Source organism: Artibeus jamaicensis, unplaced genomic scaffold (genome assembly GCF_021234435.1).
Source record: "Artibeus jamaicensis isolate MK-2021 breed Jamaican fruit bat unplaced genomic scaffold, CSHL_Jam_final contig_332, whole genome shotgun sequence".
Taxonomy (NCBI): Eukaryota; Metazoa; Chordata; class Mammalia; order Chiroptera; family Phyllostomidae; genus Artibeus; species Artibeus jamaicensis.
The window spans coordinates 1,021,546-1,047,076 of record NW_026521788.1 but is presented as its reverse complement, the minus strand read 5'-3'; the positions used below and the strand labels follow the sequence as shown (position 1 = coordinate 1,047,076).

The following is a 25,531-nucleotide window of genomic DNA, read 5'->3' as shown; positions in this document are numbered from 1 at the left end:
GGGGCTCAAAATCATGGAAATACCACGATCCCTGCCTCTCCTGCAGACCAAGATCACCCAGGGCCTCCCTGTCTCTGGGTTTTTTTGTAGCAAGAAGCCAACAAAGCCAACCTTTGGCATGCAGGTGGCGCCATTTTATAAGTGAGGACACCGAGACTCAAAGGAGTTCAGAAATGTGTCTGAGCGAGCTGGCCTGCAGCAGCTGCGCCCCAGTAGGACCTGGAATTTCAGCTCTGGACCCCTGCTGCCTCTGCCTGTGATACGACCCTGATACAATTTACAGATTAAGCTGGACTTCCTCCCACAGGCCTCTGCACAAAGTAATTCATACATAAACTCCTCCTAGGAGCCACAGGGAGCTGGGGGTCTCCTTCACCCTTCACCCTGACCCACCCTTTCTGAAGATATAAGGTCTTCTTTCTCTGTGTCAAAGGCTACTGTCTAGTACACCCTCCTAAGTCCACCTGGTGTTTAAGTTTTCTTGGATCAAAGTCCACAGGCTTCTATTAGGCCTCTAAGTCTCCAGATCCTTACCAAAATAAAAGCTAATGTTTGAATACAAAATGCTTTGTAAGCATTAGCTCATCTGTTTTCAGAAAACCAAAGTTTTTTCTCTCGTGTGTCTCTTTTACTATTACACAAAACACCACATGTATGGCCGGGGCAGGGGTGGGGTGGGAAGTCCCCCACCAAGCAATCTTCTGTGATACCAGACGAGTGTTGTAAAATGTAACTGCGTTGTGACACTGAGACAGCATCAGGGTTCACTGGTTAAGGGTTCAGTCCCACAAAAATGCTGCCCCTCCGGTCGGACATCAAATGCGAAGCCAGGTTGCCGCCTGTGCTTCTGACATTCTGACAGTCTGGCAATCCACCTGAGGTTTGCATGACCCCTTCCTGGGTTCGATTACTTTTCTAGAGCATACCACAGAACTTAGAACCCTCATGTTTACCAGTGTATTAAAGGCTGGTGATAAAGGATACAGATCAACAGCCAGGTGAGAAACACAGGGGAAGGCCTGGGGGGTCCTGAGCCTCTGCCCACATGGAGTTAGGGTGCACCGCCCTCCTACTGTGTGGATGTCCTCCCTTACCTGGAAGCCCTCCGAACCCCATGCTTTTGGGACTTTATGAAGGCTCATCACGTATGCGTGATCAATTATTAACTCCATTTTCATCCCCTCTCTCCAACCAGAGGAGTTGGGGGTAGAGGTGAACATTCCAGGCTTCTAATTCTGGCTTGTCTGGTGACCAGCCCTCCCCCCCGGAGTTCACCTGGAGTTGCCTCATGAGAACAAAAGATGCTCCTGGTGCTTTTTAGGAATTTGCAAGGGTTTTGGGAGTCCTGTGTCGGGAACAGGGTCAAAGACCAGCTATCAGGACAAGATATGCTTTGTGCTTTAATCACCCAGGAATCACAAGGGTTTTTGGAGCTCTGTGCCAGGAGTAGGGTTGGAAGAGACCAACACATACATTTTCTATGGCTCACTATTCTTCTTTAGAACCCTAGGAGGTATGTATAGTTATTTTCATCCCCCTTTCACAGCCAAGGAGACTGAGAAGCTGAGTGACGCATTCAAAGTCGCCCAGTTAGTTAGTAAGTAGCAGGGCTAGTTTTGAACCCGGGTAGTCTCCCACTGGTGGCCACACTTTGAACCATTCCTCAGCTTCCCCTCTACTAACATGAAAGTAGGAGGTGGCATGTTTCCTTGGGCCGAATGTCACATTGCTAAGGCTCCCAACACACACCAGCAGTGGGACTAACCACCTCATTCTTCCAAGACCTCAGCATAGCAAAGCCATGAATCATCACCCTCCCTCTGCTAAGCAGGAATTTTTCCACTTGAGTGGGCTCCCACAGCCTCGCTGGCTTCCCTTTCCAAACTGCACCATGACCCTACTCCAGGCATGACCCTTGTGCCTGGACCTACACAACTTAGCTGTGACTGTGGTCTTTCTGTGCAGCCTCCGCAGTCCCGCACTCGACCTGACTCTGACGTCACCCAGCAGCTGTCCTGATGTCCTCTCCCACACTTCCATACTGAGCCCACTCACCCCTCCCCTCGTCCGACAGAAACCTCTCAATCTTCCTCTCTGGTTACAGTACCAGAAGTGTACTGCACAGAAACAGGATCCGTGCAAAGGATTTTTAAACTGACGGAGCTGGACAAAACGACTTCTTATCCACAATTACAGCAGCTTCCTCTAAACAACCACCACCGGGCGCCAGGCTGTGCTTCCTACTGCACGTCTCTAAATCCTTATGACGACCCTGCAAGGTCCTCATTTTACAGACAAGGAACAGAGAAGCTGGTTCACTTGTCTAAGGTCACAGAGCAAAAAAGAAAACAAAGCAGAATCTGAACCTACATCTTTTTGGCTCCAGACCTGAGGGAGTGTTTGCTACCACATCACAGTGACTCACTGGAAGCTGCCAGAAACATCAGATAAAGATGACACATAAAATGAAACATTCATTCAAAGTACTGATTTTAATGTCTAGTTTAATACCCATTACTGTAATTACTTAATTAATGACTGTGCTATAAACTCCATAAAGAATTGTATTTTTTTAAATCACGGTTGTATCCTCAGTACAAAAAGTGATGGCTGGTATAAAATAGTTTCCCAATAAACTATTAGTAAATGAATGACAGTGAATTTCACATAGTAAAGACTCAATAAACTCAGAATAAGAACTATGGGAGGGAAGAAGACACATAAATATCATATGTGTGATGGGTTTGGCATCCTGGGCAATGGCCACAGGGAAGTCCAAGGTCAGGTTTCAGGGTATTCTGAGACTCTCTAAGACTTTTTGCTCCAACACACAAAATATTAACTACACCTTTAAGTTCTGGGGGGAGAATGTTTATTGCTCTCATCAGATTCTCAAATGAGGTAGTGACCTTGACAAAGGTTAGGAATTCCTGCTTTCTACAGTATGAAATGATAATCTCCCTCCAGTCTCTACTGCCCTTGCTGCCATAACCAGGGCTTTAGAGAATCGTGTCAGGAGGGAGTGAATCTGGACCCTGAGACCATGGCAGATCTTTAAGAGGAAAGACGGGTTATTGCAAGAGAGCCCAGCAAGTAAAACAAGGAGAAGGCAGCAAATATTTTTAGAAATTGGGCGCAGGGGCTGGTGGTGCTGCTTGAGTCGCTGAAGGATGGTACTGAAGACCAATTTCACTCCCCAAGAATCCAGGCAGGGAGCCAAGGCAGGGGCAAAGTTGCCAGAGAGGTTGTGGAACGAGGCAGCACTTGCTCATCTGAATTGAATCCCAAGCCCAGGTACTGAGCTGGGACTCACAGTAGAAGCAGCACTGCAAGGCTACCTTGATGCCAAGGCTGCTGTTACTGACCCTCCCACCCTCTGTGGGGACAGGAGTGTAAAAAAGGTTTCTTGTTTATTCACTCATTTTTCAAACACGTATTAAGCACCTACTGGGTGCTAGTAACTGGGGAAACAGAAGAACGTAAGATAATTCCTGGTCTTGAAATGGTCCACAATGAAGTGGATGAGCCACAGAACAGGTGAACCACACAAATCCGTACCCATGTTTTCACCAAGTAGCAAAAAGCCCCACTGTGCTCTTGCCCGGTTCATTCTCTTGATGGAGTTTCCAACATTTCCCATGACCTTCTTACATGAGAGTCAGTAATGGGAATAATGGCTGGCCAGGTCAGGCTAAGGGACCTCATAGCTCGGCCCTCAGGAATGGTCCAGTGAGTAAGTTCCTGCAAACTTTAAATCACGTTTTCATTCTTCCATCCAACAAATATCTTTGAAATATCGTTTGCCACGTGACAAGTGAGCGGGACACTGTGGGAGATACAAAGATACCCAAGACACGGTTTCTACCCTCAGGTGGTCCAGTGGGGGCATAGCTGTGGCCAGGTGACTGAGATACACAAACGGCTTCCGTTGTCATCAGAGGGATACAGATGAAAACACAAAATCAGAAGAGGAGGAGGTGAAGTTAGGCTGTGGGGCACCAGGTAAGGCCTCCCAGAGAAAGCAGAGGCTGAGCTGGGAATCAAAGGATGAGGGCGAATTAAATGTGGAGCTAGGAAGAAAAGGTCACTCCAGGTTGGAGGGAGATAGGGTGGGCGGGTCAGCCATGGAAGTGGAGAGAACAGGTCACATCTGGGGACACTGCACAGCCCAGTTGGCTGGAACCAAGGGATGTGGAGGGGAGTAAGGGCAACCAGACAGTGTGGAAAGGTTATGATCACACTGTGACGCCATGACAAACTAAGCTTCATTTGGCTTGTACAAGTCACTTAGGAAGGAGGGTGTTAGAAACCAGACTTTTATAACATCAGAAGTTCATAATCCAGCAAAAAAAAAAATCAAGCTGCCCAACAACTCTTCCAACATATGTTCCTGAACACATGACTCCGTAGTGCACTGAGAACAAAGAGGACTGTCTGAGTCCAGGCAGATGTAGGTGGACCACAGACCAGGTGAAACTATTCAAGAGGAACTTCCTGCCACTGGCACACAATGTTCATGCTAATGGCACTGCCCTATAGGGGGCGCTCCCAGCCAGACATGCAGTAAATCCTTCACTTATTTCATTTAATCCTCCTAACAGGCCTAAGTGGTAAACTATGTTATTATCTGCAGCTTGCAGATGAGCAAAGCAAGCCCAAAATGACTAGGTGAATTGCCTAATGTGCAGGCCCAAAATGGCATCACTCATGCTGAAAACTCCTGACACCAAACCTAGATTTAATACCTGATGGAACTGCAGTTTCATCCTCTCCCAGAAACATAAGTTTAATCGACCCATCTGGGATGTCTGGTCAAGCACTAGTGATCTGTGATGTGGGCCCCCGAGAAGATCTACCCCCTGCTTCTCCCCAAAGAAGAGGCAACCTTCTAGCTAAAAACCCTTCTGCTCCTCTTATCTCAAAGCGCAGATTTCTGCACCTCAAAATAATCTTTTTTTTGTTGTTAATAGCTCCCTTATACCCTTCTTCCTATAAATACATTTTATTTTGCACAGCTCCTCAGAAAGCCCTTCTGTGTAGTTGTTAGTTAGATGTGCTGATTCCTGAATCACTGAATCCTGAATAAAGCCAATTAGATCTTCAGATTTACTCAGTTTAATTCATTTTTTTAACAGATGAAATGATCTAACTCAGGACTAGTCTGCTTCTAGACCCCATGCACTGAACCATGGTACCTCTTATCTCCTAGCTAATGGGGAAGATTAGGTCTCTGGCATTAGCTCCCATCCTCCTAGAAAGAAACCAGTTCTCCCTTCTACAGAATCCCTTCCAAGAAGGAGACTGATTCTTATCAAAGTGTGCCCTCATGGCATTTTTGTTGAAAGCCTATTCTTACAGATAAACCTGTCAGCCAAAAAAAGAAAGAAAAGTAGATAAAAATTCCCTTTTTTAATAAAGTAGATAAATTCCTTTCTTAGCAGCCAGAAAATCACACATTTATGTTATTCAATTATTCAATCCCACCTCTTTTAAAAAAGGTTAAATTAGCAGGGACTAAACATCAGATTAAATGATGGAAAACACCCCTTCTCAACCTCTCACCTCCTCCTATTCCCACTCTAATTTCACTCAGACAACTGTTTCTTCCTAAAAGGAATTAAATACTTTCAACCCAGAACATAACAGCAGGCTCAAATACAGAATACACCCTAGACCAGCACTCAGGGCATTCTCTGGGACATTTCCTGTTTTCTGATTAGCTATGCCTGCTTCTCTCCCCGATCTGTGAAGGTCACCATCACAGTAATTGACCTGCATGCCAACTTCTGAGTAACGTTTCCCTGAGCACTGAACAAGCTCCCTTTGCCAAGCCACTGTGTACCCTCTCGCACGGAACCATTTCCTTTGCTATTCACCTACCAGATGGTGGGTTATACTCACAAGTGAAAAGACTCAGGAGACAGAGATACTGTGACTCCTAAGCTTGGGTTGCTGTGAGGACCCGTGCAAGGGGTGCTTTTATGGGACAACTTGGCTAAGCTGTGAGTCCAGTTGCTTGGACAAATGCTCGTCTAGATGTCGCTATGAAGGCATTTTATAAATGTGATTAACATTTACAATCAAATTGTCTTCAAGTAAAACAGATAACTTTTCATAATGTGAGTGGCCCTCATCCCAACAGTTTGAAGGCCTTAAGAGCAAAAACTGAGGTTCTCTGGAGAAGGATTTCTGCCTCAATACTGTAACACAGAAATCCTGCCAGAATTTCCAGCCTGCTAGATTCCCCCACAATTTTCAGACTTGTCAGCGCCTACAACCACATGAGCTACCTCCTTATTTCTCTTTCTGTCTCCCTCTTGGTCCCCGGTACACATACACACACAGTCACCCACTATTTGGTTAGAATTTCACAGGCCTCCTCCCCGACCCCCGCTCCGGAAGCTCATTCATGCGTGGTTAACAGTTATTAAGTACAGCCCTCGGTGGTATGGCTCAGTTGGTCGGGCATCACCCCACAAAGCAAAAGGTCATGGGTTCGACTCCGGGTCAGGGCATGGGTTTCAGGCCTGGTCCCAGGTTGGGGTGCCTGCAAGAGACAACCAATCAATGTTTCTCATACATCCGTGCTTCTCTCCCTCTCTTTCTCCCTGCCTTCCCTTCTCTCTAAAATAAATAAATAAATAAATAAATAAATAAATAAATAAATAAATAAAATCTTTTTTAAAAAAAGTTTATTCAGTACTCTGAACCAGTCACTGTTCGCATTGTCTTCCACGGACTGTCTCATTTACTCTTTACAACAATCCTAAAAAGGTAAATGCTATTATGATCATCCCCAGTTACAAAAGAGGAAACCAAGACACAGAGAGGTTAAGCAATGTATCAGAGGTCACACAGCTAGTTAAGTGGTAGAGCTCAGATCCAGACTTGCAGAGAGAGACACAGAGCAGTCTCCAAAGTTGGAAGATTAAGACTAGTGACTCCTTGAAGACCGAAGCTGTATTTTATTAATATTGTTAATTCTCTCCAAAGTGCCTACTATATAATAGTGCCTCCGTGATTTGAGTGCATCAGACTTCATAAGCTCATATACGCATTATTACTAGAGTTGCTTTAATGATTAAGTGAGAGGGTGAATACCAAGTGTTTAGCACAGCAGGTTCAAAGCTGACAAGGGCTATGACTTGTCATTGCAGTACCCGGGCAGCACCCCTTGTGGACCTCGGAGGACTTCACGGGCAGTGGAGCGCTTCCTGGAGGGCAGGCCCCAGAGGAAGTGCTCAGTGACACTGGGCACAGCCCTGGTGGAGCGCTTCTTCCCCACGGCTTCGTTCCAGACCTGAGGCCTGCCTGAGGCAGCTGGCCTGTGGGCAGTGACTGCTTCTCCTTGGCAGTCAGCCTGGCAGCTACCAGCACCAGGGATAATTTCCATAAGAACCAGGAAGGCTCTGGGAAGGGCCTGTAGAAGAGTCCTCCGTCCTCAGGACTTAGAGGGACCTGGGGGAGCTTGAAGACATAAGGCCCACCCAAGTCAAGCTGCCTAACATAGTATCTCTGCCTCTTGTTTCCTAAACCTGGCTGCCCTCCTGCCCCAGGAGAGGTTGCCAAACGAGTTCCAGGGTAAAGGCATTTTGGCCAAAAGGCAACTGTGACACGAAGCGAGACTGTTTTTTTGTACATTTGTGAAGCAGTCACTGATACTGCTGATAAACAGGGACACCCGGGCAAAAAGGCAGGCAGGGTCACTGCTCCGCTTTCCGCACCCAGTGCCCCACTGGCCTCTGGAGATGCCCTTTCAGGCGTACAAACTCTTGAATCAAAACCAAAGCCTCCAGGAGAACTGTGGTCAAGCCCAGAAGATCTGAACGACCCATACAGAATCTTCTTCCTAAAAGCTGCCCCTGGGCAGTGGTCACGTTCCAGTTCTGCCTGCTGCCCAGCTGCAGGTGGAGGAAGCCCAGGCAGGCCAGGCACCCGGACTGGCTGGCTCGATGGAGAACTGAACCACGTGCCTCTTTGGTTTGTTCATTTATTTTGCATGTGAGCACCCACTCTGTGGGGCATGCTAAACACATTCACATCTAATCCTTACAAAGGAGGTATTAGAAATCCCCATTTGACAGATGAGGAAACTGAGATTCTGTGATGTTAGCTGACTTGGCCAAGACCCGGGAGCTAGTGAGTGGCAGAGCTAAGCTGCAGCCCCCAATCAGTTTCATTTCCAAACCTGTGCTTTTTGCCACCTCCGAGAGCCACAGTCCAGGCAGTGAATTCCAACAGTGAGGAGAGAGAAGCAAAAGGAAAACTTATTTTTATTTTTTTAGTAATGAAAGAGAGAAGGAAAAAGATTTTTTAAAACTTATTTGTTGTTTTATTGGGATATAAAAAGTGAGGACGGTTATAAACCAGAGAACTGAGGTGAGGTGGAATGTACCCCTGCCAAGCAAATATTACATTTTTAACACTTTACAAATATAGCAATAAGCTAAGAGTTTTAGTCACCACTAACAATAAGGCTCCAACTTGGTTATCAGAGGAACTGATTTACTGCTAAGCTGCGTCAGCTCTGAGCTCCTCGGGCACAGCAGGTCATAAAGGCTTTCCTTGCCCTGTGGAAACTTACCCCAGGAAGGCTGGGTTTTCTTTCTCTTTCTTTTTTTAAGTCCTTTTGTTATCAGTACACATTTTTCCTGTTTCAGACTGGGTCCACATGACCCCAGCACCCTGAACAACTCAATCTGTTCAGAGTGGGGAGGAAGCGTTCATAATTTGAGCTGGTTGTTTCAGGCACAGGTTGTATTTCATCTCCATCGTGACCTCAGGGGATACACAGAGAGGCGGGAGTCAGCCAGTCCTGAGTCAAATCCTGAACTGTTTCTGCCTCAGTTTCCCCATGGGTAAAGTAACGATGATAACAATACCAACTTCCTAACAGTGATGTGAGGATTAAATAAGATCATATACGCAGGTTGGGGCATAGTGTAAGAATTTAATAAAGGGTGGTGCAAGTGTATAGTATGTGGTGGTCACTCCAGCTGTCCACTGTGCCAGAATCTCCGGAAGCCCTGAGTTGCTATGAATACTTAAAGCACTTCACACACACTTTCTTTTTACTCCTTCTCATTGTGGGACTACTGTTCTCTCCGTTTTTCAGATGAGACAAGGGAGGTATGAAGACGCTGGGCAGCTGGGAGTGAAAGGAAGTCCTGAACCTTTACTGCCGTGGCTCTTCAGCTCCACGTGCTGCCCAGTACGGTCATCAATAACCACATGTCGCTTTGCACATTTAAAGCCACATGGTAAAATTAAATACCATGTTTTGCCATGTATGAGATTTTTTATTTTTGCCCAAATTTTTGCAGAAAAAATAAGGATGCACATTATACATGGGTAGTACTAATTCTGTATCTGCATAAATGTTTGTAATTCTTTTATTTATGCTTATATGTTAAATGTATACCTCTAGAAAGCAGTAATGATATCCACATGCAAAATAATACCCTGGAATACAATACTCAGTTTTGTTTCTAAATATAAATAATTGAGTTAAAAAATTAAAACAAAAATTTTTTCCCTGAAAGTTTGAGCCAAAAACTTGCATGCACATTATACATGGAAGTGCAGTATACACAGGAAAGTACAGTAATATACATAACCCAGCCCCTCAGTTAGAAACACCAAGGCAGTGGCTGATGTCGTCAAAACCAACACACCTCTGTGGTAAACCAAAGCCCCACGCAAGCTGCCAATGGCGGGGAAGCAGGAGTGGGAGCGCCCGGGTGCAGGATGCAGTGCAGAGAGGAGCGGAGGCAGGAGGCCACACAGTCCCGAGGGGAGACTGTGGATGCCTCCCTGCCTGATGCGATTCTGGCTCCTGGGAGGCCCATGACTCGGACTTGGGGAGATTTCTCTTTAGCTTTAAGTGTATGTGTGGAGGGGCAGGGGAGGGGGACAAAATAAAACCCCACATTTTACTTGAGCAAACTCGAATGAGCATGTGCTCCTTGCAACTAAACAATTTCTGACCGTGACACCTCAAACTTCAGGGGGGACAACCAGGCAGGAAGGGAGGGGCCTTCCGTGAATGAACCACAGTTCAGCTTGGTTGAGGAAATGCCCCCTTTTGACCTCTGGGGAAACAGTCAACTTGTCTCTCACATCACTTTCTTTTCTATGCCTTTCCTCTCTCAGTCGCCTCCCTCCCTCTGGTCTCGGGTCCTGATGCCTCCTCACTGACCTCTTGCAGAGCCACCCCACCCAGGCTCACCCCGAGGGTAAATACTCTGGTTGGGAGGAAGGCAGTCTGATGTCCCCATTCGCCAAAGGGTGTGAGGAAGGGTTGCCCAATTAGCCACCCCAGGGCCCTTTTCTTCTTAACGTAATTCAATCAGGCTATTTCCTTGGAATCTTTCATATTTGTTCTTCCTTATGATCCTACTCTGGAATGAGCTCCCTCTGCCCAGGAAAGCATGTGCCTCACCAGTAAAACCTCTGATTAGTCTCTCTGACTGGTACAGCTGACCCTTGAACAACACAGGGATTAGGGGCATCGACCCTGGGCATTCGGGAATCCACATCTAACTTTCATTCCCCTGAAACTTAACTACAGCCAGCCCTTTACATCCTCAGTTTCAACAGTATTTTTGACCTATAATTGGGAATCCGTGGTTGGGAATGTGAAAACACAGTTTTCATTCATTCAGTGGATCAATTGAATCCACGGGTAGGAAACACAGCTACAAAAGGCCAACTGCACTTATTGAAAGCAATCCAGGTATGTCTACTATAGACTGTGAAAGGACAGAGCCAGTGCCACTTGCTATTGTGGTGCCATTTGCCTGGCAGGCCCATGACCTTGTTAACAGTGACTGCCACTTTCCTCTTCTGAGTCTGTGTCCCCAGGACTGGAAATTACTGGAAAGCAAGAACAGAACTAACAGCTCCCTGCAGCCAGAGGCAGAAGACAACACTGGAATAAACTGCAGACTCCAGTTACAAGGCCCCCAACAGCCCAGGGGCCACACAACGGCACCCCCTCCACCCTTTTTAATCCAACTGTAACTCAATAAAAGCTCAAGCCGCCCCCTCAGTGCCGGTGTCTCTCTCCACACCATGCCCCTCTCCTTCCGTGGAGAGTGAACAGAACCTTTCCTCCCTACACTTTCTTCTCTTTGTGAATTCTTTCCCAGCTGGCGTCACCAACCACCTTAACAGTCTGTGTCTCATTCCTGTGTTCTAACTAGTTGGTTTCCTAGGCCTAGAAAACCAAAGGATGTTACGTATACTTTTCTAGGCCTGATCCCTCACATGCTGTCTGGTGCGTTACAGGGCCCCTTTAAAGTAAACGGGATTAAAAAGGAAAGAAATTTATAGATTCCCATGTGCAATTTCACATATCCATTCATTTAATCCTCAAATGACCCTGCAAGGTAAGTTTTTAAGAATGCTGAAGATGTTAATCCATTTGCTCATGAGTACACAGGGAGTAAGGGGTAGGAACTGGGGTCCTCATGCAGGCACTCCTGCCTCCCAGGTCCAGGGCCTTTGCACCTCCACATCACGAGGTGTCACACTCTCGTGCCTAATGCTCAGTCAGCTGATATGGCTTAAGGTGTCAGATGCCCAAGCAGTTACTTATTTTTCTTTTTAAAAAAATGTTGACTTTTAAAAAAATCCTCACCCAAAGGTATATTTTTATTGATTTTAGAGAGGAAGAGAGAGGGGGAAACATCGAGGTAAGAGAGAAACATCATTGATCAGCTGCCTCCCACATGCACCCCCATCTAGGATCGAACCTGCAACCTAGATATGTGCCCTGACCGAGGATAGAGCCCACATCCTTTTGGTGCATGAGATGATGCTCCAACCCACTGAGCCACCCAGCCAGGGCCCAAGCAGTTATTTCTGACTGAAAACTGCTCAGCCCCACTCAAAACATATCTCTGCTCACCAAGACAGCTGTTCAATAGAAACTATTCCACAGCGGGTAAGGTAATCTTGCCTTGTCATGGGCCACTGAACGTTTCATGCATGCGTTTTCAACATAAAAACTGGCAGCTTCCTTGCAAAGATCAAGCATGCAAACAGTTCTACGACACAGACTTGTCCCTGGGTAGCACATACTAGATATTTACATCCAGTGCTCAGGAATGTGTGAAGTGGCCCTTGGCCAAGCCTCATCCACAAACTACCTGGGAGAATATTAAGTGTAATTCTTCCTGAAAGAAGGGAGATTAGGTTGGCTGATTTCTGATGGTCCCATTCAGAACCAAGAATTAGTGACTTCCTGCACTAAGATGTCTCAAATCTCTTGTCAGCTTCTTTCTTCCATGGTCAACATTTAAAGTGTATATTCAACAACTGTATGGTAAAGGACAGAAACTAGACTTTGGTGGTGCTGAGCATGATATAGTATATACAGATCTCAAATTATAATGCTGTATACCATAAAGTGTTATAATATTATAAACAAGTGTTACCTTGACAACAAAACTAAGCTAAATTTAAAGGCATCTCCAACATGGGTGATGTGCTAGGTGTTACAGAGGATATGAAAGTCCCTTGCCTCTGGAGTGCGTCACTAGTAAACCCAAACCAGACAGGAACCCGCACCCCTGGACTAGCCTTAAGGCCATGTACAGAAGACATGTTGCAGAGAAGGGGAAGAAAAAACAAGCCACCTAGGTTGACTTTTGAAAGGCAGTTGTGGCTTTATAACTGGCTGAGAGCCTGTAAAACGTGCCTTTGAGCAATGTACCTCTGAGAGTTCCCATGCTGCAGTAGGGTGGGGCCACTTTCCTTAGTGGTGAGTCTCTAAGCCCCGTTCTCCAGGAAGTGATAGAAATGACTCAGTACATCAAACACTTCTGCCTCTTGGAGTGTTTTGTAAATACATGCATATCTGGGGTTTGGTTCCAGACCATAAGTATCATAAGAAAGAATCACAATCTTGCTGCTGGTGGAGGGTCTTGCCTTTAATTTGTAAAAGAAAAGCAAAATATATAAAGCACAATGAAGCAAAGCGCAGTAAAAGGAAATATGCCTGTACAATACGGTGGTTCTATGAAAGTACCCACACGGCGTGGCTGTCAGTTTGAGCCAGCAGGAATAGTCAGTCCTGTGGTGCACCCTGGGTGAAGTAAGGTGCCCTGTGGGCCACCCGCCAGGTGCCTTCAGAGATGACGGTGAGTGAGACCCCCTGGATCTTTCTCCCATCATCACTTCACTGTTCTTGAAGGAAATCTCACAGATTCCCTGCTTATTTAAAATGTTATTTTTTTAAATTCAACTTTTCAAATAGCAAAGTAGACTTTGCTAATAATCAGAAAAGTGTCTAGTGCATAAATCATAGCCTTTGGGGATCTCTACAGATCTGTTCCCTTTCCGATGTGGGGGAGGAACAAAATTTCTTCTCACCCCAGAGTCCTTCTGGCTGGTCTAATAATCAAATAGAGATGAGATAGATTAGTAAGAGAACATAATCAAATATAATACACATATATGGATGGGAAGCCTTCATACATGTGAGAGTCAGAGACCCCACAGGCAGGAAAAGTTCGGAGACAGAGGGGGAGTGAGGTGTGAGACATCCTGAGCCAGGGATGAGGTAACGCACTTTGGGGGCTTCCAAGGGTCACTGCGGGATGATGAGGGCAGACCTGTAATAAAAACAAGTTTGTCCGCCATATGGGTCAAAAGAAGTTATCTCTGATAATAGTTTATTATGGGCGAGGCTCCTAATACAAATTCTTCCAGGTAGTTGAGGCGGAAGGATGGGGGCAGAAGTTTCTCTTGAGCCTGTGGCTAAAGTTGCCTTCAGTTCAAAGTCATCTGCATATCACTGAGGCAGATCTTGGGGGGACTCATTTTGGACTCCCACACTGATAAGTCATCATGGCTCCATTTGTCAAAAGAAGATAAATAAGATTTCCAGAGAGGTGCAGTGGGTTTGCTCAAGACTGCAAAGTTGATAAGCTCATTGGTGGGAGTGGGGCAGGAGGAGTCCTAGAAATATCTAGGGTTTCGTTCTAAAAACATGTCCAAATGAAGAGATATTGGAAAAATAAGTAAAAAAATAAGTAACATGACAATTATTTGATGACCATCTGGACAATAGCAGTAGCCATTCCACAAGGCAAAGATCAGCACAAGACCAGAAGTGAAAGAAAATTCCACCTGATCAAATGGATAATATCATAAGGATGGAATGAGAAAATTGCTATCATTGCAACAAGACACTTCCTAGGAATTGGATGTTTCATAGAATGCAATGCCACCACATTGTAAAAGCACAACTTTATAAACATGTGTGAGAAAATTTCCTCAATCTTTTCAAGAGTTTTGACACAGAAACAAGAGATGAGCAAAAGGAAAATAGAACTCAGTGGCAATATTCAGCAAGCCCATCATTTAAAGAAAAGACAAGGAGAGGGGAAACACAAAAAGACCAGGGACTCTGACTTCGGAAAGACTCACAAAAGCATGTACTATGAGGATGTCATCCATTGCTGCACTGAAACAAGAGGGACTCGTTGGAACCACTCACAGGTCTGTACCAGAAAGTCAGGAACAATTCAAATCAAACTGTTCATAGTGGTTACTCTCAGATAGTAAGCATGGAGAGAGAGAAAGAATGGGAGGGAAGCGATGAGAATTTTCACTTTATAGTTGTATAATCCCTTCTGGACTTTAAGTGTTTTTGTTGTTTGTACATTTTAGATTTAAAATGACAATTATATATCGGTTACTGTGATATATATGTATGTATATAGATGCATATATATTACATACATGTCATGTGTACATGCGTTTTAAAAAAGCCATTGCAATCTATGATTGTTGTTATATTACAGAAATGAGCTCTTGTGTTTCTAGAGGACTTAAAGCCCAGAAGAACTTAATATTAGCTAATTTTACACAGGGCTCGTAATTGGCAGACACACCTGGAAAAGGTTAGTCATCACCAGAGTTTTAAAAAATTGGAATAGGTAGAAAACAAGAAAAATGTCATGCATTGCTGTATCTGCTCTAACACTTAAGGCTATGCCTTGCATCCGTTGCTGAGAGCAGGTATTCAATACAGCACCATAAAATGATAAAATCTTAAAGCCGGAAGGAACCTCTATGAGACTGGTTCCTGTCATTCCACAGCTGAGAAACTTGAGACCTAGGTAGTCAAAATCGGGTTATCAGATATTTAGTTTATACCAGCTATAGTGCAGATGTTCCTACTCTGCGTTTACAGTTGTTTCTTCTGCCAGGTTGCTTGCCAGATGAATGAATGAATGAATGAATGAATGACTTTACCATTCAGTTTGTACAACCAAAGGAGCCTGGAAAAGAGGCTAACGTTAAATAATGTAGTACATGTAATTGCTTGGAGAGCCTATATTTGTCCAATTTTAATGAAGTTTTCCACTTTCAATCAAATGTTTATAGCCTTAGACATGTTTTTAGTCATTTAACACTTTTAACCAATGCGATATATACCCTAGACAAATTACAAGTCAAATTTTAGTATATTGTTATACTGTAATTCCTTTATAATCCATATAACTTGCCTCAAATAATGACATCACCAGGTTGAATCCAATAAGTGTTCACAGGTCTTTACACATCAATGACAAGGGATCAAACTTTTCATGTTATATCCCTATTATGTCACAGCTTCGAGAAAAAAATTTTAACCTAATGCATGTCAGTGAACTCTGACATGACTACATGATATTTACTAACCAGATTCTCAAAATACCTTGTCCTTTAAGAATACAACTTTTACCCTTCTTTTTTTTTTTCTTTTGGTAACTAAACAACCACTTGGCAGGTTTGGGTTTCGTTTCTTTCATTTTGTTGCTCATCCTAAGAAGAGATTTGAGAAGAACCAGTGAGATAAAATAGACAAAGGGAAGGAGAAAGGCACGTGCTGCCCAGAAACTGGAAGGGAGAAGTCAGCAGGTTCCTGGACGAAGAGAGAAATGGGCCCAGGTGTTGTTAGGAAACCAGGGCCCATCAAGGCTCCCACTCTCTCCCCTCCTGCCAAGAAGTGAGCTGAAAATCCTACCAATGATCTTGGGCAAACAGCAAATGATCAGGCTCCTAAACTTAGATTTAGACACATCAGTCCAGCCAAAACTGGAACCCATTTTACAAGCCTGGGAGAGTCCCACTCCACCGCAATTCACTGCCACAGAATACTAACCCCCCAGAATGACAGCGGGCCTTTTAAAGATGATCTTGTCGAAAACCTCCTGACCCATTTTACAGAAAGACAACTGATATCCAGAGACATAACGAGGTCTTGGCCCAAGGCCATTCAGTGAGACCAAACTACAACAGGATTCCCAAACTGTGGGCTTGCTTTGGTCATAGCTCTTTTCTCGATGAGCAATTTAAGAGCTACTAAACATATTTTAAAAATCCCAGCTTTGGAAAGATGAAAAACAAAGAGGCATAAAGTAACAGAAAAACAAACCAATCCAAAATATAAGACCCCCACCTCTCAGAAGGCCAGGGACAACATGGAGCAATGGTACCTCAGACAATTTAACTGCACTTTTTCCTCCTTTGCCCATTTCTCACTAGCACAGAGTGAAAAAAAAAAAAAAAAAAAATGCACATTACTCTTACTTTGAACCCGCACAGACCTTTTTGATACCTGAAATTTGGGGATTAACAAATACATTTTTTTCCTCCAAGGGTTTACAAAAATTACCTTATTAGAATTAAAGTAACTGGTCACTCAAGGAGCCTCAAAGACTTGGGCAAAATCAAATGCCTTCCACAAGAATCAGTCCTCTCGCCTGACCAGCCTAGGTAACCAACTCCAGATAAAGCCGCAGAGACTGGGCTTTATCAGTCGCCTAAACGCAGACTTTGAAAGAACGTGACTCCAGAAGACTAACATTCTCAAACAGGACTTGAGAAAAAGAAGAAAACTTTTCCTTACCCTTAAAAATAACAGAAACAATAGGATCCGGTTTCCCAAATTTCGTTTTAGGAATATTGCTGGCAGATTCCACAATCACACGAAGCATGGCTCTGAATGGGGAGAAAGCAAGTTGCAGCAGACGAAGTTTGGCGACGCGGGCGCTGGAGCGGCGAGCAGCACCGCCCGGGGACTGGAGGCTCCGGAGGACTTCAGAGCGGAGGGAAGGGGAAAGGCGGTGGGTGGATCTCTGACGGATTATTTACTGAAGGCCGGTGTAAACTGATATCCACACTCCTCAGCCTCCGCAGTGCCTCGGGCACCCACTTACGAATACTGGAAATGTGGAAGTGAGAAGGACCAAACCCCAGCTAAAAACAGTTGTGTAACAAACGCAACTGTAATGGATTTGGAGCTAATAAATGTTAGCAGGTCAGACCACTGAAACAGCTGCTGCCTGTTAGCAACGATTCGTGAAACCGAATTGACTGGTTTTCTGCCACTGCTTTTATTCTTTTATGAACTTCATAAAGTTTTAAAACTTTACTTAGTCGTGTTCTAAAATTTTTTTACTGTCGCTGTTTCTTCTGTGCTTTTGAACACACCCACTCAGCAATAATTTACAGAAAAAAATTATAATCAGTTAAAGGGCGCCCCCTCCTGTATAGCAGGGGAATAACAGTGTATTTGAAGGGAGCAACTGAAAGATACCACCCTTTAATACTCCACCAAAGCCAGTTCTATGACCACATCTGCCATTAATCTGAAGGCAGTAGTAATGTAATATGATGGATTTACAAAATTGGCATGTTTGGGGCTGATCCTTTGCTTCCAAAAGGATTCACCATAGGATTTCTTTAAGAATTCCTAAAAGATGAGAAGTGGGTACCTAAGTTTTCCTGGTGTATCATATGCTGCTAACAGTGTTCAATAAAAATCAAAAAGCACCTCTCCACTCTTTCAGGATTTAAACCTGAGAAGTGTCTTCACTTACTTTGCTAAAGGAAGTAATATGAAGCTCAGTGATACTTGTTAAAGCTCAGTAAAGAAGACTTTACTCAAGTGAAGGAGGACTACTGAGATCCGTGTAGGGACCCCTGCAAAGCAATTTCGCAGTGAAGGGCAGAGATTGGGCTCAATTCCAAACAGAGCATGTGCAAGTGGGAATGTAGAGCCAAGGAGCAGGGTAAGAGTCCATCAGATGGAAAATTATTACAAGGAAACATCGGAGAGAAAGGGAATTCTGGCTAAAGCGACCTAATGGGATTCTTGCTGAACATGGGTCAAGGTGACCAGAACTCACCTTGTGGATGGTAGCAGATGAGAAATCCCATCACACAGCATGGGTGATCAGATGTGGAGGGTGTATGTGTGGGCATAGGGATTTTCTGGTTGTCACAGTTGCTGCCAGGAGTGGTCCAAGAAAACAGATGCCAGGATGGGATCTGGGGCTCAATCATTCACAACCTAGCTAGTAATGAGGTCCCTATCATTGGCTGTGGATGGAGCACTGATGGCCCCTGGCACAATACAGTTGTAAATAGAGTCATCAGTGGTGAACTGGCTGGTATGTGAATGGAAGGGAATACATTTGTTGGTGCAATATACCAGGTAGCTGAGATATATGGAGGAATTAGTAACTCTAAGGCTTGGATTTGGGTGGCTATTGCTAAACTCAATTGACACTCTGGAAAAGCATAACAAAGAGTTCACAGTGTTAATCAGTAATAAAAAGCTAAGAATGAACCCCAGACGGCCTCCTTGGTAGCATGCTCAGAAGTCCACTCTCCTGCAGCAGGAAGGTGTAGAAAGCTCAGGATCAGGACTAGGATTTTGTCATAAAAGAATCCAAACTCCAAAGAAGGTTGAACTAACTGCTAACCAAGACAGTTCTTCTATGACAAGGTCAAGGTCATACTTGAGAAAGAATGAGACCCTGATATATCAGACAGGAATGTCTGGGTTGATGCCCTTGAAAATCTTGAGTCCCCAGATTCCTAGAACCCTCTGAACCTACAGGTGAGTGGTATTTTTCTCCCTATTAAGGACCAACACCCTGCCACGTGGCCTGGAGACGATGCAGAGGCCTCTCCCCTGCAGGACAACTTTTTCTCCCTGAGGATCTTCCTTTACTTCCCCTCCTGGCAACTAGGCCAGTATGAAGGGTTCAATCCTAACAGTTCTGCCGAGGATGTGCTAGGCCTGCTGAAGACAGAAGGCACTACAGCCTGAATAAACTACAGGGCACAGCCACCGTGTCCTGGCAGGTGGTGGAAGAGTACACGTGGGACTGGATTCTAGGGGTGCAGGACACACACTGGGATAGGAGGGAGTCTGTCAGTATGTGTACGCCCCCACAGGACACTGGGTTTTACAAGCTGCAAGACCCCTAAAGCGGTGTGGACACACTGCTCACACTGCTACAACTGCTCCTAGAAGCATGGAAAAAGCAATGGCCCACTGTAAGTATGGGAGAAATACCTGGATTGTTCTGGAAGACAGAGAAAAGTAGAAATTAAAATGCCCGCAAATCGGGCATAATAGAGTGGAAATACTATGTAGGACCAGAACATCCACTAGATGACTGTTGGGAACCTTGCCCCAGGTCTCCAGCACCTGGCCTTTAGCTAAAAACATTGCGTTGATTACCAGAACCTGTAATCAACAAGGACTTTCAAAACAACCTCCGGCTAGCGCCCGTGTGCATGCGCTCCACAAGCCAATCAGCTACAGGCACACGAGGTGTCCACGAATACAAGTTACACCCAAGTAACCAATAAGCGGACCCTCCTTTGTCTCAAGCTAGCCAATAGCAAGCAACCTAATCTCCTTCCTCTCCCTCCTTCCCTATATATACCCAGTTCGGAAAAATAAAGTTTGCAGCTTGATCAGAATCTTTTGTCTTGCTGCCATTCTTCGCGCCTCTTGTCCCCCCAACCCATTTGTTCTAGGTAGGTGGTCGAGCTCCAATTGACTGCTCTGCGGGCCAGAGCAGATGACTGCCCTGCAGAGGCTTGGAAACCACAGCATTTACCAAGACAATCAGTTTTTACATGTAAATCTATACGATTCCAACAAACACTGTAAGAAAAACACTTTAAGTCCTGACTGGTGTGGCTCAGTTGGTTGAGAGTCATTTTGTGAAGCAAAGGTTACTGGTTTGATTCCCAGTCAGAGCACATGTCTGGGTTACAGGTTAGTCCTGTCAGGGTGCATGAGAGACAACCAATTGACGTTTCTCTCATGTCAATGTTTCTCTCCTTGTCTTTCTATCTCCCCTGCACTCTCTCTAAAAATAAATAAGTAAAATCTTAAGCCCTGGCTGGTGTGGCTCAGTGGATTGAGTGCCTGCCTGCAAACCGGGAGGATGCTGATTCAGTTCCTGATTGGGGCTCATGCCTGGGTTGCAGGCCAGGTCCCTAGTTGGCAGTGTGAGAGACAAAGGATAGATGTATCTCTCTCATATCAATATACTCTCCTCTTTCTCCCTCCTTTTCCTTCTCTAAAAAGAAATAAAGTCTTTTTTTTTAATCTTTAAAAAGCAGTGAATACCTGAGGCTCCAGCCCTTACTATGTAATAGGTACATGGAGACAAAAAAAAAATGGCCCAAATGAAAGAACAAATCAAAACTCCAGAAATAATACAACTAAGTGATGAAGAGATAGCCAATCTATCAGATACACACTTCAAAACACTGGTCATCAGGATGCTCACAGAATCGGTTAAGTATGGTCACAAAATGGAGGAAAAAGTGAAGGCTATGAAAAGTGAAATAAAGTATACAGGGAACCAGCAGTGACAGGAAGGAAACCAGGACTCAAATCAACAGTTTGGACCAGAAGGAAGAAATAAACAGTCAATGGAACAAAGTGAAGAAACCAGAATTCAAAAAAATTGAGGAGAGTCTTAGAAGCCTCTGGGACAACTTTAAATGTTCCAACATCCAAATCATAGGGGTGCCAGAAGGAGAAGGGAAGAGCAAGAAATTGAAAACTTATTTGAACAAATATTAATAAAGGAGAACTTCCCCAATCTGGCAAAGGAAATAGACTTCAGAAAGTCCAGGAAGCTCAGAGAGTCCTAAAGAAGTTGGACCCAAGGAAGCACACACACCAAGGCACATCATAATTACATTAGCCAAGATTAAACATAAGGAGAGAATCTTAAAAGCAGCAAGAGAAAAGAAGACAGTTACCTACAAAGGAGTTCCCATAAGACTATCAGTTGATTTCTCAAAAGAAACCCTGTAGGAAAGAAGGGGCTGGAAAGAAGTATTCAAAGTCATGAAAAGTAAGGACCTATATCCAAGATTACTCTATTCAGCAAAGCTATCATTTAGAATGGAAAGGCAGCTAAAGTGCTTCCCAGATAAGGTAAAGTTAAAGGAGTTTGTCATCACCAAGCACTTATTATGTGAAATGTTAAAGGGACTTATCTAAGAAAAAGAAGATAAAAAAATATAAACAGTAAAATGACAACAAACTCACAACTATTAACAACTGAACCTAAAAAAATACACAAAAAAAACAAATTAAGCAAACAACTAGAAGAGGAACAGAATCACAGAAATGGAGATCATATGAAGGATTATCGAGTGAGAGGAGGAGGGGGGGAGAATGGGGGAAAAGGTACAGGGAATAAGAAGCATAAATAGCAGGCACAAAATAGACAGGGTGAGGTTAAGAATAGTATAAGAAATGGAGAAGCCAAAGAACTTCTATGACCCATGGACATGAATCGAAGGGAAGGAATGTGGGTGGGATGCGGTGTGCAGGGTGGAGGGAAATAAAGGGGGGAAAATGGGACAACTATAATAGCATAATCAATAAAATACATTGAAAATAAAAATAAATAAATAAATTTTTAAAAAGAAGAAAAACACTTAAGGAAAAATATTTCATTGGGGAAAATCATGTCAGAATAAGAGTTGAAAATGAATAAATTAACACAGTGATCGGCGATTTATTCATCATTAACATATTTATTTAACAAATACTTGAGAGTCTGCACATACCAAGTGTTGAATGCTGGGGCTTCAGCGGAGAAGCCAAAGTTCTGACCTGACCAAAGTCCCCAGCTACTGGGGACTGTATGCTAGGTGTCACAAGGCTATCATTCACTGCTTTCACCAACTCCGGGAGCTTGGACTACTGGGTTCAACTTTCCAGCTGACAAAGTTGAGACTAAGAAGAGTAGAAAACTCAAGCCAAGTTTCAAACCAGCTGTTTCCTGAGTCCTAGTCCCTCCCCTTCCAACTTCACTTCAGTTCAGATCTCACACTTTGCTGTTTCATTATTCCTCACCTTTTTTTGTCAAGTAAACTCATGAATTAATATAAGCGAGTGGCCTTAAGCTTGTCCTGGAGCACTGAAGCAAAAGGAACAGAGAAAGAGAAATACTTAGAGGAGAGGCAAGATGTGGCAAAAAATCTAGACATGAGGAGCAAAATAATCAAGGTAGCAAAGAGGATTTAGCAGAAGAGAAATGAAGATAAATTGATATTTATTCCAATTCCAGTTTTATAGAATCTTAGGTATTACTTAACAGCAATTTTTTAACTGTCACTTACAGAGGGTCTCTTGTTAAGATCTGTTTCATGAAATACTTTTTTAAGAATTATTTTGGTTGATAGCTAAACTGAATTTTAGAACTAAACTATTTTTAGTAATTTAATTATAGGGTTTTGCATAGCTGTAGATGCTATTTTGAAATAACTTAATATATAGTATATTTAAATTTCATCACTTTAAAAATTGCCTGGCAGTGACTAAGTGTACATGGGGGGCAGGAGGCAATATTTTATGACATTTGGCACCAGTATATTGTCACTATTCAAAGCAACTGAAAGAGTAAGCGGAGACAGGAATGAATCTGAGCTCCTCCAAGTAAGTATTAACATATTTTCTAAAATAAAGCTAGAAAAATGAAACAGGAAACAGTAGAGTCATTTCAAGCTCTGAGCTCACTTTTAATTCCTCGTCAAAATGTCTGATAGACAAGTGTATGATCTTCATCCATTCCTGCACATGTGCCCCAGCACACACTTATTGAAAGTGCACTTGGTCCCAGGCCCAAGGCTAATTGCAAAGATGAGTGAGATACACTTCCTCTCTGCTAGAAGCTCACAGATAGGACAACACAATGGAGGAAGTGTAATGATGGAGGAGACAAAGAAGACAGAGCAGGGGTGGGAAAGCAGGGTAGGCTCCCGTGTGTGCGTAAGTGTGTGTGATCTGAAATAGAGTTAAACAAATACACATGGTGATCATGGGGAACCTTAAGACATTTGGTTTTGGTGGACTATCATGTGAGAGGTGAAACAGTCAATTAGTGAGCCCAGGCAAGCAGGCAGGCAGCAGCCCAAAACCTCATAATTAACATCTACCGAGTGCTCACTACATGCCAGATGCTATCCTAAGCACTTAATTTTGTCTCATTTAATTCATCCACTGTCCTATCCTAAGTAGTAAATACTATTTTTTTTATCCCCATATTACAGAAAAAAAAAACCTGAGGCACAGGTTGGTCAAACAGCTTGCCCAAGTTCTCACGGTAAGTGGGGCCAGGATCTGAACACAGGCGGGCTTTCTCTTGAGTCAATGCTTCTAAACTGTTAAAACCATGCCTCACTGATGGTGGGGACTTATCAGACATGCATTTTGCAGCAGCATAGCAAAAAAGTTGAGTTGCATACCAATACTCTGAATACAAATCAAACATACTGTGATGAAAAGGGGGCTCTGTAATAAATCTAACCGAAAATAATCTCACAAGGAGATCTAATTAGAAATTCTTAACTGGGATAGTCATGGTGAATAGTCACACCTCAGGCCTGTAACTTCCCTGGTAGAAGGTTATCTTTGCCTTAAGCAAACATTGTGTGTGTGTGTGTGTGTGTGTGTGTGTGTGTGTGTGTGTGTGTTAAAGCACCTTTGAAATGCCTCTTTTTCAGACTCCTCAAAAGCTGAACCACCCTCAAGAGAGCACATAATCTTAACTATCCTGTTAGACAATCAAAGGGATTTCTCTGCCTTGCTTTCTAATCTTTCTTAACTTCAAATATATAAAAGAAACTGAAAAATATCATTTGGGGGAGCATTTTTCTCAGTCTGTTGAGATCTTGCTTTCAGGAGCGTCTTCTGTTTGGCTCTAATAAACTCATAAAAATTCTCTACAGGCTTGGATGTTCTTACTTTGACAATTTTAATAACCCCACAGACTTTAAACTTTAAAAGGAACTAAAACAAGCAGAGCAGTCAGTGCCCAGAGAGCCACCCTCTCCAAATGGAATACACCCTGAATCAAGGACAAAGTCAGGAAGCATCACCGATGGGCTAGGCTAATCAGAATTCTCTCATGTGAGATTGATTAGTCAGCAAGAGAAAATGCCCAGTCTGTTTGGCCATTACATTTCTCTCTATAAATGAAGAAAAATGAATTGTGAATCCTTGCCTAGGATTCCTTGGAGGGGACTGCCAATATCAAAGTACTATCACCGTGTGAGGTCTCGTACAAACTACCACCTCCTCACACGTCATGCCTGGCAGCACCCATCTGTCTGCAAAGGGCAAATGTCGATCTTCAGGTCTGTAATGACAATTACAGAATTAAGTAAGTTAGCAGCCCAGTGAGCCTCTTGCCTGCTCCTCTTCCTCAGGGTTGCCCAGTCACACGTGTTGATATGAGAAACATCCAAATTTGTAGAGAATTTTTCTATAAGAGTTTATTTGAGTAAACTAACAACATTGCTGGGGGACAGGATCTCAAATGCTCTCGAGAATGATAGTTTTGCAGTTTCTTTTATACATTCAGAATTTAAAAAGGAACATAAGAAAGATTACATGAAAGTGGGAGAAGGCAAGGTACAGGATAGTTAACAAGGTTATTATTATTATTTTTTAAATTTTACTTGTAGAGAGGGCAGAAGGGGGGAGAGAAAAATCAACCAGCTGCCTCTTTCACACCCCCAACTGGAGACATGACCCATGCAACCCAGGCATGTGCCAACAGGAAATCCAACTGGCAGCCTTTCAGTTCGCAGGTCAGTGCTCAGTCCACTAAACCACACTAGCCAGGGCCCAAATTATTTATTTGCTCTCTTGAGGGTGGTTACAACTTATGCATAATTTATGGTTAACACCTAGATGGAAAAGGACGATGGACAGGGCTTGCTTAAGGCAATGATAAACCTTTTACTAAAGAAGTTATGTGCCTAGGATGTAACTACCCACCATGACTTGCTTAGTTATGAATTTATGGTCAGATCTTATCAGATTTATTACAGAGCCCCCCCTTTTTTGTCCACACAGAAGCTCCCACCAGAAGAGAGAAACCTGGGGAACAGATGGATAATTGGGGTGTCTGGCCCAGCAGGCCCAGGCACCTGGCCCCCATATGCTGGGTGCCACCCCTCTCCCTCTCCCTCTTTTCTCTACTCCCCATTTGGCTCAAAATTGAGCAGAGAGATTTCTCATATATGTCTTTCTAAAAATCTTTGTAAATTTCTATGGAAAGTAATTTTGTCCTTGTTCTCAACACAGGGCAATGAATAACATTCACAACCTCACTTCCTTTTGCCCCAACTTCCTCCCACCGCGATCCCATCTGATACTTCTACACAACAGACATGAAAGAGCCCAGTTCTT

At 43.8% G+C, this 25,531-nt stretch overlaps 1 protein-coding gene across 3 annotated transcripts in view; it reads right to left on the bottom strand.

The window, feature by feature from the left end:
* Window positions 1-17,288, bottom strand: part of MYOF (myoferlin) — a 141,589-nt gene extending 124,301 nt beyond the window's left edge. For all 3 annotated transcript variants that reach the window (XM_037156586.2, XM_053663877.1, XM_037156587.2), the window contains exon 1: window positions 16,907-17,288. In XM_037156586.2, coding sequence (XP_037012481.2) covers window positions 16,907-16,994 — 88 coding nt within the window. In that variant the 5' untranslated portion in view covers window positions 16,995-17,288. The remainder of the gene's footprint in view (window positions 1-16,906) is intronic.
* Between the last annotated feature and the right edge of the window lie 8,243 nt (window positions 17,289-25,531).